General features: G+C 39.1%; 1 protein-coding gene across 1 annotated transcript in view; it reads left to right on the plus strand.

Annotated features, from left to right (window-relative positions):
• nifk (nucleolar protein interacting with the FHA domain of MKI67) overlaps positions 1 to 8,253 on the plus strand; it is a 36,366-nt gene extending 28,113 nt beyond the window's left edge. The window contains exons 5-6 of the mRNA XM_059970313.1: positions 2,031 to 2,096; positions 7,440 to 8,253. Of these exons, the coding sequence (XP_059826296.1) occupies positions 2,031 to 2,096; positions 7,440 to 7,634 (261 nt within the window). The 3' untranslated portion in view covers positions 7,635 to 8,253. The remainder of the gene's footprint in view (positions 1 to 2,030; positions 2,097 to 7,439) is intronic.
• The last annotated feature ends 5,021 nt before the right edge of the window (positions 8,254 to 13,274 follow it).

Below are 13,274 nucleotides of genomic sequence, written 5' to 3' on the forward strand. Positions count from 1 at the left end.
ATACTTGCAAATTTAGTATCCAGAAGACTGGAGATTGCCTCAAGAGATGGAGGGTCTTTAGACGATTTCTTAGATACAGACATTTTAAGTTTGAAAAGATTAAATCAAGTATTATTTTAAAAAAGAAGTAAATCGTGAATATCAACCCATGTAATTAAGTACAAAAAGATTAGATTAAAGGGTGATTATAGTTTAAAAAATGAAGAGCACCCGAAGGCAGATGTCTACGTCACCATCTTGAAACTCCACTGGTTTAGACTCTGACTTGGCCATTCCAAAATAATTTTTTTCTTTTTAAACCATTCTGTTGTTGATCTTCTCTTGTGTTTCAGATCATTGTTGCATCATCCAACTTCTATTAAGTTTCAGATGATGCACTGCTACCCTGACATTCTCCTGTAAAATGTATTGATAGTATTTTGAATTCATTGTTCCCTCCATGATAGCAAGCTGTCCAGGCCCTGAGGAAGCAAAGCTGCCCTTCCACAATGCTTCATGTTTGGGATGAGGTTTTGGTGTTGATGTGCAGTGTCCCTTTTCCTCCAGGCATAACGATGTGCATTTTTGCCAAAAAGTTCAACTTTTGTCTCATCTGCCCATAGAACATTATCCTAGAAGAGTTGTGGAACATCCAGGAGGTCCTTTGCAAACTTGAGACGTGCAGCAATGTTTTTTGGAGAGCAGTGGTTTCCTCCATGGTCTCCTACCATAAACAGAGACTTTAGCAAGTTCCAGAGATCTCTGCAGGTCTTTTGCTGTTATCCTTGGGTTCTTTTTCACTTCCTTCAGCATTGCACTTTGTACTCTTGGTATGATCTTTGCAGGATGCCCACTCCTAGGGAGAGCAGCAACAGCACTGAATTTCCTCCATTTGTAGACAATTTCTCTTATTGTGGACTGATGAACACTCAGGTCTTTAAAAATGCTTTTGTAGCCTTTTCCAGCTTCATTCATCTCTACCATGCTTCTAAGGTTCTCTGAAGCTGTTTGAGACATGGTGCACATAAACAGATCTTTCTGGAAAAGAGCAGACTCTGGCAGTACTGTCCCGATCATAGGGCAGGGCACCTCTACAACCCACAATTTCATCTCATTGAATGAAACACCTGACTCCAAATAGGTTTTGTAGAAGGCATTACCCAAAGGTTCACATTTTTTTTTAACCTGGACTGATTGTTTCAATGGTGTACTCAGTATTGATGGGAAGTACAATTGTTTGTGTGTTATTCGTTTAGGCAGATTGTGTTTGTCTATTATTGTGACTTAGATGAAGATCAGACCACATTTTACGAGTAATTAATGCAGAAAACCAGGTAATTGCAAAAGGTTCACAAACTTTTTCTTGCAACTAATTGAATCCTACCATTAGATTAGTCATTTCCCCCTCCCCCGACTACTTTCAAATCTCTTACTATCTTTCCTTTCAGTTAGTCCTGACGAAGGGTCTCAGCCCGAAACGTCGACAGTTCTTCCCCTTATAGATGCTGCCTGGCCTGCTGTGTTCCACCAGCATCTTATGTGTGTTACTAGATTAGTCAAATTGTTGCCTGACAGTTTTGTTAGTTCTGCTTTTAATTTTGCTGAAATTCTTTGGTTTGGTGATCCCTCACTACAATGTTGCGTGTGCGTTGTTACAGAAATTAAATTTGGATACTTTGGGATGGACATAGATCCACATACCATTAGCTTCTCATAATGTTAACCTTAAACCAATTGTAGACTGCAGCAAGTTCTCACTGTTTCATTTATATGGCTAATATGGTGTATTCTTGAATGGAATCTTTATTTTATAACTTAAGTCGTGGTGAAAAAGATTTGTGTACAGATTTGAATATATTTGTCCAAAATATTTGCAGATAAGATCATCAGTTGTGGAACTTACATATAAAGATTTCTGTTTTCCAAGATCTCTCAATGGGAAGTTATTCAATATAAAAAGAGCTGCAGTTTTCTTTTATAATGCTTGTTGCTCTACTGAGCAATATTGAGTTGAATACTGAACGAGAATGACTTCATTTCTTATCCTTCAGGCTGCAACAATGCCTCGAAAGAAAAAAAGGTTTCCTAAAAAATTGAATGATACAGTGAACAGCCAGGTAAGCTGAAATGCATTTGGTTTCTGTGCATACTGCCTTTATAATGGATTGTAATAGTTGGAGACATCATATTAGATCCTGCCACTGTCATGTTTACATTTTTCATTAAAGTTTTAATAAAAATCAGAAAAGAACCCTAGTGCCTGATGCCCATTAATTGGCATGGGTTCTCTTCCTCCGGACATCCTGCTAAACAAATATGATTCTTAATATGTAAGCTCAAGTGATCCCTCTCAACAAGTATGAGAAATCTATTTGATCACTATTAAGGGAGAATTCTAGCTGACAGATTAAAATGGGGAATGCTCAGCTTTCAAGATCAAATGGAATGTCCCATTCACCTAATACAAGGGAAAAAGATGCATGGAAAACTATGTATATTGAAAATCTGTGATTAAAATAAACAGAAAATGCTGGAAGCATTCAGTGGGTCACTCAGCATCAGGAAAATAGCCACTGAATTCATCAACTTTCCTTGCATCATGATCTCGCTGAAACACCATTAAAACTGCTGAGATTGCTCTCGTGGTACATATGTCTTTTAAAATTAAGATTTTTGCTCAGGGTGCTGAAGTGAAAACCAAAGTATTTGCCACTGCAGTTTCTCTTCCATTTCTTACAGTAATAAAACACAACTAGTGGCCCTTCCATCCTTCTCCACTCATCCAAAACAACAGCCAGTCTGTCAAATTTCAGGAGCAGCAGCTGACAGGTTACTGGCAAGATCTGTAAAGAATAAAAAGCACAATGTCTGCACAGTAAAGATATGCTATTAACCATATAAAGGTAACTAAACGAAGATCACTCACTCATGACCTTTCATAACTTTCAATTTGTTAATTTGTGTCATAGTGGTTTTCAAACAAAAAATACACTGATCTAAGTAATTTTTGTTAAATCGGCAGTTGTAACTTTTAACCATGATTACAACCAGGCTCTTCATCAGTTCTTTGATGCTTTTCTTCACATTAAGCTCAACGGTAAATATTTACGCTGTATTGAAATTCAAAGAAATTGTAGATGCTGGAAATCTAAAATAAAATCAGTTAAAATGAGCAGGCAATACTCGCATATCAGGCAGCATCTGTGGTAAGGAAACAGAACTAATGTTTCTGTACTACCACTGAGTGTAAACAAACAAAAAAGAGAAAGATGGCAATCCGGTCAAAGAGCAGAATAGAACATGACTGGCATTCCTTTCTCTTAACTTTGATTAGATATTGGCCCATTTCCACGGTAGAAGGGTCTTCAATATGAACCGTTAGCTGTTTCTCTTCTCACAGATGTGTCAGGACCAACTGAGTATTTCCATTGTTCTTTGCTTTTATTTTAGCAAGATTATTAGTTTTCTGACTATGTCTAGTTAAAAGAGTTAACTCTCATACCTTGGTTTAAATGTACTGGGGATGCAGCAGCATACTGGGGGAGGAAATCCAGGGGAGGACGGCACAAAAAGTGGGCATAAGATAACTTTGGCAGAGAAGACTATGGAAAATGCAAAGAGAATTTATTGATATATTAAGAGAAAAACCAAGTAATTTGAGAGGGTAGGGCCCCTCAAATACCTCACCTCCTTCTACCTTAGGCCACGAACTTATCAATCACCCCGATGAGTTATTAACTTCAAACTTTCTGCATAATCAAAGGGTTAAGCTGCATGTGCATGTAAGGAGAGCTGTATACCTCATCTCCTTCTACCTTAGGCCACAAACTTATCAATCACCCCTGCTGTGGACATTTTCTGGAGGTCCAAGATCCGTATGCTCCATGACAGTTGGACTAAGTGTGTAATTGTAGGAGGGGACTATGTTGAAAAATAAATGAGCTAGGTTTTCTAAAATTGACTCCTTTCTACCTTAGGCCACAAACTTATCAATCACCCCTCATATCGTTAGGGTGCCTAAGACTTTTGCATGGTACTCTATTTGTCAATGTGGATCAGAGAGTGAGTTTGTAAATCTGGTGGGAGTAAAGGATGTTAGGAATGGCAAGGATGGAGCACTGCGGGGGGGAGGGGGGAGGTGTGGGACAGGTGGCAGAGAAGTGCCAGAGGTTGGGGGGTTGTTGCAGGTGCAAAAATACCCAGCCCTGAAACACTAGACAGGGTCATTTGATTCCAAACAATTGATCTATTGATCATTACAGAATGTCTCTAATTTCTTCCCACTCCCCGCCCCCACCATCTTTTCCAGCCATGATTCCTCTTTTGCTGTCCCCTTCCCACTCTGAATCCACAGCAGAGACCCATATCAGGATCAGGTTTTTCATTACTCTCATATGTCATGAAATTTTGTTTTGCGACAGCAGTACAGTGCAATACATAACATTAGTGCAGTACTGTGCAAAAGTCTTAGACACCCTATCTGTACATATCTGCCTAAGACTTTTGTACAGTACTGTATACAGATTGGAAAGGATTATCAGGTTATGGGCCAAACACTGACAAATGGGATTAGCTTGGATGAGGCATGTCAATCAGCATGGACCAATTAGACCAAAGCTTCTGTTTTTGTGCAACTCCTGTGATTGTGTGCATTTTCCATTTAACCTGTTTTTCATAGTACAAAAGCAATGCTAGATTTTTTAAATAAAATTTTAAAATGCTGAAAATACTCAGCAGGTCAGGCAGTATCAGTGGAGACGAACAAATTTAATGTTTCAGGTTGATGATTTGGCATCAGTTCTGATGAGACAGACCCAACATGGCTGTTGTTATTTTCTTTTTCTCCTTATACTTTCTGCTCTGCTGCATATTCACCTAATTTTGTTTCAGTGTCATGCCCAGTGCTCAATGCACCTTCATACTCCAGGGGTCTCAGCTGCAGAGAGTGAGAGTCCAGTCATAACCTCCAATAATTATTGCCCATTATTGAATCACCATGGATGTAAAATTATGAGGGATATAGATAGGGTAAATGCAAGTAGACTTTTTCCACTTAGGTTGAGTGAGACTAGAACTGGAAGTCATGACTTAAGAGTGAAAGGTGAAATGTCTAGGGGGAACTTCTTTACTCAGAGGGTGGTAAAAATATGGAATGAGCTGCCAGCAAAAGTGGTAGGTTCGCTTTCAGCATTTAAGAGAAATTGGAGTAAGTATATGTATGGGGGGGGGGGGGGGCCTATGAAGGCCATTGGTCCAGCTGCAGATCAATGGAACTGGGCAGACTAATAGTTTGATAAGTACTAGATGGGCAGAAGGGCCTGTTTCTGTGCTGCAGTACTCTATAATTCTAATTAATTGGGAACATGGTCTATATTCTTATCAACATTGATCAAAGGTTTGGTAGCTTAAGTAATAGAATCAGTGAAATTTACGGTCCCAAAAAAGGTCATTTGATCCATTGTGGAAGTCCTGTAGGTTTGGTTCTTGGGTCATCTGGGTCAATAGACCTCTTGTAAGTGACTGGTTTTTTCCATTCCCCTGTCGAATACTATTCTATAACCCCACTACTTACAGGAGGGATAAAACATTTACTCAACCTCAGTCTTGTTTCCTCTGCTAAAGAAAATAGGTAACTCCTGTTCACACTTAATCTCTCATCATTTTATACAACTCAATTACAGCTGCTCTTAGCCTCCTTCATTCCAAAGACGCCATGATAGTGTAGCAATTAGCACAAATACCTTGGGGCATCAGGGTCCAGAGTTTAATCCCAGCGTCCTCTGTAAGGAATTTGTACATCCTCCCCATGGAATGTGTTTGTTTTCTCTGGGTGTTTGGGTTTCATCCACAGTCCAAAGGCATACCAGTTAGTAGGTTAGATACTCATTGTAAATTATCCTGCGATTAGGTTTGGGTTAAATAGGATATTTAATAGGTGGTGCAGCTCAGTGGGTTGGACAGACCTATATTGTGCAGTATCTCTGAATAACTAAAAATAAAGCAAGCCCCAGCCTAACTGATACCTGATAACTATAATTCTCCACCCTCTTACATGTCTACTGCTATCATTGTCTTCCTAGTAGTTTAGTGATAGGGGTTCTATTGCCTTTGACCTAATTATTCACACAGTTCCGGCATGACCTGCCTTTTTAATTCCATGCATCAAATGATACCTTGTGCTTCACCTCACATTTACCCAGAGATTGTCATGTTCACTAAGGAAACAATTTGTAGACTGCAGTAAATTATCAATGGACCACTCCAGTGAGCAAATGGAATTCAGTCTGGAGAAGAATGAGGTAATGCATTTGGGAGGGTAATCAAGGCAAGAGAGACAATACATTACAGGATATTGAGAAATACAGCGGAACAGTGGGACCTTAAAATGCATTTCCACAAATCCCAAAACATAATGGGACAGGCAAACAAGTGAGATTGGAAGGCTGCAATACACTAACCTTTATTGGCTAAGGCATGGAATATAAAAGGAAAAGCTTGAAATAAATTTATTCTCTAAGTATGCATATGTTACTAAATACTACCTTGAGATTCACTTTCTTCCAGGTATTAACAAGGGAAAAGAAATACAATAGAATTTTATTTTAAAACTACATAAACAAAGTCTGAGAGCATGAGTTGTAAAGAGTCCTTAAAAGCAAGCCTGTAGGTCAGAGTAGTGGTGATTGAAGCTATCCATGGCAGTTCAGAACCCTAATGGTTGAAGGGTATTAACTGTTCCTGAACCTGGTGGTGTGGGAGTTAAGGTTTCTGTTCTTCCTGCCTGATGGTAATAGTGAGATGAGAGTGGGGGGGCAGGATATTGTTTTTGATGGTGAATGTTTCTTACTAGTGCAAAATGTGAAAATTGTCACACTTGGAATACTATAGAGTTCTTACCAGTTCATCATCATCATGTGTCATGTCATATGACAGGGTTGTTCATGGTCTTCCATCTCTCTATGACCATGATTGTTCTTGGCAAATTTTTATGCAGAAGTGGTTTGCCATTGCCTTCTTCTGGGCAGTGTCTTTACAGGACAAGTGACCCCAGACATTATCAAGATCGTCAGCCTGGCATTAGTAGTTGCATAATCAGGGCCTGAGATATGCATCAGCTCTTCATTCAACCATCCACCACTTCATGTGATCCTGGGGGTGGGAGGTAGGGGGAGAGCAAGAGTGACATGCTGCCCAAGGGTGACCTGCAGACTAGTAGAGGGAAGGAGCCTCTTACACCTCCTTTGGTAGAGATGTATCTCTACCCCACTACCCAATTACAAGGAGGAAAAGATGCACAGGAAAGATGGAAAGAATGCAAAGGGCAATTGAAAATGTTGCCAAGACTGGAGAATTGCAGTTAATGAGGAGCATTGCAAGTGTTATTATGGAGTTCCAGCACCTCAGTGTGACATCTCGGAAATAATTTGTTTTAAACTGATGCCTTTCTGATTTTTTTTCAGGATGTAACTCCCGTCTGCACACCTGCTGTTCTGAAACAACGCCAGAAGTGTAAAGGTCTCAATGATACAGATGATGAAATCACATTCAAAGTACCACTCTCTGAAAAGACTTCTAAAAAGCAAACTGAATCATTAGCTGAAAAAGTGAAAAAAACAAAAAAAATGAAGGTGAAAAGAAAAATTCCAGGCAAATGAAAGGAATTTGTGAACAAAGAATCCGGAGAAACCTAACAGCAATGAATTGGGAACATTGATGCCATTATTTTGTAGAAAATTCTACTAAAATTTTTGATGAATCGTGAAGGCAGTTCTTTAAGGTGCCTTTGCTGTGTGACTAGTTGTGCTTGGAAAGTTAAAGGTTCTACATTTTAAGCTTTGTTTTAATTTAATTTTATACATCTCCCAAGATTCAGGCAGCTTAAATATTTTGTACAGTGATCAATTCAAAATAAATGTATTACACCTGCTTGAAATTATTTGAATACAGATATGTAAACAAATTTTCAATAAAAATTCCTTTGCTAAAGAGACTATTTCAAACTTGGTATCTTTTTAAAGTTGAACAGATTTCAACTGCAAGCTTAGTAAAATATTGGTATTTGAAGAATATTGGTATTGGAAAATGTATCATTTTACTTAATCCTTTACATATAGCTATATGACTTTCTGGTTTTTAGTTATGCCTTAGCTAAGAAAGCCAAGTATGTGACCAGTAGTGTGCTGCTGTAACACTGGACAATTTTCTTTAGAAAATCTTGCTTCGTTGATTTTTTTTTCTTTATGACAGACTACTTGAACCTGAAAATAAAGGTAATTTCAGAGTACTTGTATCATGTAGTAATTTGGAAAAACAAGAAATTAACTTTTATTGAATATAATGGATTTAATTGTATTATGGTGCTGACTAAGCTAAAAACGTTTGTTGTAGATTTTTGTTTGTACTCAGTTTCTGAGGCTTCTTGCTTAAGTGTCCAACAATAATCAGCAAGCATTGATGGATTCCAGTTACCCTGATACCAGTTCTCCATGACCGCAGTGTCCTAGTGAAACCTTTCACCACGCTTGTCACAGACAGTGCCAATTTTGCAGGAAATAATTCTAAATGGGAATACAGAAAATGAATCTTTAGTGATATGTTGTATTTAATGGTTTTGTATGCTTGAAGCATGTTGTCAACCAGCTGCGCGTAGTTTTGTGCTCTATAGTTGACAGGAGATTTTTCAACACATCCTTGAATGCCTTCTAGGTGATTTTCTCCAGTCCCACTAGAAATTCTTCAAGTTGCTTGTCATTGATGGTCTGTTTTATTTGTGAACCAACAAAAATATCTTCCTCAATCTTGGCATCAGTTTTTCTGGGAAACATCTATCTCAAATATCGAAATCCTTCACAGAAGTTTATACCCTTTCTGAAACCTGCCCTGACTAAGCATGCCCAGACAAAACAGAAACCTTTTTAAATTACATTGTGGGCAATTGACTTGAATTGAAATAACCAATATCGGTGTTTTTTTAAAGGTGCCTGATACGGAAATTTTGTGATGATTTTCATAACCAGCAGCCCAAAATCCATAAGGTCCATCCAGAAGTATTCAAGAAACAAAATCTTTGTAATCGGTAATGCGTCTTGTTGTTTTAAATCTATGTTAATGGTTTAGATAGTAAATGTGGTAAATTGGATCAGCAAATTTGTGGAAGATACTTACACTGTGATCTGGACCAGCTGGAAAAATGGCAGATGGAATTTAATGCAAACAAATGTGAGATGTTGCACTTTGGCAGGGCCATCCAGGGTAAGACTGGTACAGTGAATGGTAGGGCTCTGAGGAGTGCCTTAGAATAAAGAGGCTTAGGGATACAGAACAAAAACTCCTTGAAAGTGGCATCACAGGTAGATCTGGTTGCAAAGAGAGTTTTTGGTACATTGGCCTTCATAAATCAGGACACTGATTATATGAGTTGGTATGTTATGATGAAATTGTACAAGATGTTGCTGAGGCCAATTTTAGAGTATGTGCAGTCTGGACACTGACCTACAAGAAACTACCAATCAACTGAAAGAGTGGAGAGAAAGTTTACAAGGACACTAGACATTGTAATTTGTGATTTATGCTAACAACTTGGATGTGTATATAGGAAGTATGGTTATGTTGTGTTTAAATAATTTGTTTTATGTTTCAAATGTTGACTGGGAATCCCAATGTTTTACAACATTGAGTCACAGTAGATTTAATTTGGCTTTTTTTTGACAGTGATCAACAGAAAATTTTCTTTTGTGCCAAAGCGAAACTAAATTTCTACAAATTGGTCTAAATTTATTACAATTATTAAACACAAAGTAATTTGTATAATTACTCACCCCCTTCAATTCAGTATTTAGTAAATGCACCTTTGGCAGCAATTACAACCTTGAGTCTGTGTGGATATGTCTCTATCAGCTTTGCACATCTGGACACTGCAATTTTTCCCCATTCTTATTTAAAACCTGCACAAGCTCTGTTAGATAGCATGGGGATTGTGAATGAGCAGCACCTTTTCAAGTATAGCCACAAATTCTCAATTGGATTGAGGTCTGATCACTGATTGTCCACTCCAGAACAATAACTTTGTTATTTTTAAGCCATTCCTGTGTAGCTTTGTCTTTATGCTTGGGTCATTGTCTTGCTAGAAAACAAGTCATCTACTGTACAGGTGACCCAGGTTCAATGCCCACTGCTGCCTGTAAGGAATTTGTACGTTCTCCCTGTGGCCGCCTGGGTTTCTTCTGGGTGCTCCAGTTTCCTCCCACAGTCCGACGATTTACTGGTTGGTAGGTTAATTTGTCACTATAAATTGTCCCATGACTAGGCTCAGGTTAAAATTGGGATCACTCCACAGCATGGCTTGAAGAGCCAGAAAGGCCTACTCAACACTGTATCTCAAATAAACAAATAAACCTGATTCTGATCTCTGCATTCTAACCAGCACAATCACATTCTTCATATAGCATAGTAACATGCAATACTTCAAGTGTGCTATATCCAGTGTGTACTGTATGGCCTACATTATAATAAGGGGCTCCTTTATGTTTTAGTAACATGTCATTGCATGCGCTATTAGGCGTGTATTGATCTCTGTGTGTCAAGTTCGGATTCTACCAGTAAAGAACTTAGTTCCTGTCTCCTGAGTTTTTAATAATAACATAGTTGTGTAAACAGGCCACATTCACAACAAATTGGGGACAAGAATTAAGAACCTACATCTTATCAGAACGCCGTGTTTTAGTTGATAACGACACTTGGAGAAGAGCGAGAAGGGAGATGAAAAGGAGCAACACACGCATCTAGATGGAGTGCACTTGTGGCGCTAGCAAAATGGACACGTGAGTCAAGTGGAGCGTGCAGTGACTGCAAGGAGCTGGCTAAAAAGAAAACAAGGGAAAAAACTGGACTAAATTAACATAACAAAGATGGCGATGATTGGAACCATTACAGCATTTGATAGTAACATTGAAAACTGGGTAACTTACATTGAAAGAGTAGAGTTACAGTCGGCCCTCCTTATCCGCAGGGGATTGGTTCTCGGACCCCTCGTGGATACCAAAATTCGAGGATGCTCAAGTCCCTTATGCAACCTGTCTCAATCCGGTGGACCTTAGGACCCAGCGGAACCCCAGACCTTATTTAACCTGTCTCAGTCCACTGGACATTAGGACCCGGCGCCAGGGCTCTGAATGCGCAGTGTTACTGTTCACGAAAATAATCACGATCACGATTGAAAATAAGGTGGAAGTAATAAAGCGATTGGAAAGAAGGAAACGGTCATTGGAAAAGCATTAGGCTACAGTCGGTCAACAATCGTAACAATTTTAAAGGATAATGTGAGAAAGGCTCTGCCACGATGAAACTACAATTATTACTAAGCAACGCAGTGGTTTAATTGTTGGGTTTTTGGGTTTTGAGTTCTTGATCCTCACGTCAACCCGGCACGATGGAAAGCGCACTCGGGAGCGATCTGTCCCAAGTCCCAAAAACTTCCGTTCCTGAGCCCGGCGCTGAAACATACGTTCTTAACTGTTTTATATGCATAGAAAGGTAAAATATATACTTTATACTAAGAAAAACGTTTGACTAACTGACGCTAAATAATACCAGATGTACCTGTTTCGACTTACATAGTAAGAAAATTTAGGATTTTTTTCAATCCCGATACACGATAATCCAGCCACATCCTCCCGTATACTTTAAATCATCTCTAGATTACTTATAATACCTAATACAATGTAAATACTATGTAAAATGGTTGTTATACTGCATTGTTTAGGGAATAATGACTAGAAAATAAAGTCTGTGCATGCTTGAACAACAAGTGCTGGAAGAGCACTTCCAGGTTTTCGCGATCCGTGGTTGGTTGAATTCGCGCATGCGGAATCCAAGGATAAGGAGGGCCGACTGTATATTGTGATGCCAACGGTGGTGGTGATGAAAAGAAAGCCAGCGTCTTACTCCGGCTAAGTCCACACTAGACCAGATAATTTTGAAAACGCCAGTTTCACATAAAATCGATAGGCGTCCACACCAGGTGTTTTTCAAAATACCTCCGTTCACATTAAAACAGGTATTTGGGCAAATCTCCTACTGGGCATGCGCAGGGCACATCTACAGAAAACAAGCAAAGATGAAATGGTATACTATTTCTGTTTCCATGGCGGCGTGCTATTTCCATTGGTCAAAAACCTAGAGTACCAACACCAATAGCGGAAGAAAGTTTTCAACAATGTCTTTGAGCAATACAAAGAAAACCTCCACTGGAAAAAACAGGCCGAACTTCTTCATTTGGACAGATGATGAAGTCGAGCTGCTTCTGCGAGTTACAAATGACTACAAAGTCAGCAAAGCAGTGGAGAACGTGGACTAGGAGTTGTGCCAAACCAAATACAACGACATCCTTGACCACTATAAAGAACAGTAGCTCGCAGCAGAGTGGTCGGAATCTTTGGGTAAGGACTACCCGCACAAATTGAACAATATAACCAATGACAGCATTTTTAACAAGCTCCGGTTACCCCATACACACTACACCACCCAACAAGCGTTTTCAGATTTACACACTCTGGAGAGCATTTTAGAGAAGCTCTGTTTTTGGGAGAGGAAAACACCGTTTCATTGTGGATGGAGGGTCAAAACGAAGAGAAAAGGCTTTTGTTATGAGTTTATCCAGTCTAGTGTGAACGTAGCATCAGTGTTATGGGAGCAAAATCATATGGGCTGCTACGGAGCTTGTTAACCCCTGAAAAGCCAGCTGACAAAACATCAAAGCAAATAGTAGACACTCTCCAATAGCATTTTAACCACAAATCACTGGTCATTGCTGAAAGATTTAAATTTCACAATTGGAATCAGAGCAAAAATGAAAGCATTTCTGAATACTATGCCGAATTGCACAAATTATCAGAAAATTGTCAATTTGGAGCGGGTCTATCAGATGCATTGAGGGACAGGCTAGTATGTGGCATGCACTGTGAAACCACACAGAAGAAGCTCCGATGTGAAAAAGACCTTACATTAGAGTAAAGGCGCTGAACATTGCAATATCATTGGAAACAGTAGCACGGGGTGCTTCAGAGATACAACAAAAATGTCTGGGATATGCTCCAAATAAAATGTCACAGAACAGAAATGAAGGGAAAAAATGTTACTATTGTGGGAACGTCACATGACCCTGAGGACTGTTGGTTTAAAGACAAAGAATGCAGAAACTAGCGAACAGGGCCACACTGGCAGAGTATGCAAAGCTAGTAAACAGCAGAAAAAGGACAAAATACAGAGAAACAAGAAACCCCAGAAAGGAAAACACA

The sequence above is a fragment of the Hypanus sabinus genome, chromosome 5 (genome assembly GCF_030144855.1).
Source record: "Hypanus sabinus isolate sHypSab1 chromosome 5, sHypSab1.hap1, whole genome shotgun sequence".
NCBI lineage: Eukaryota > Metazoa > Chordata > Chondrichthyes > Myliobatiformes > Dasyatidae > Hypanus > Hypanus sabinus.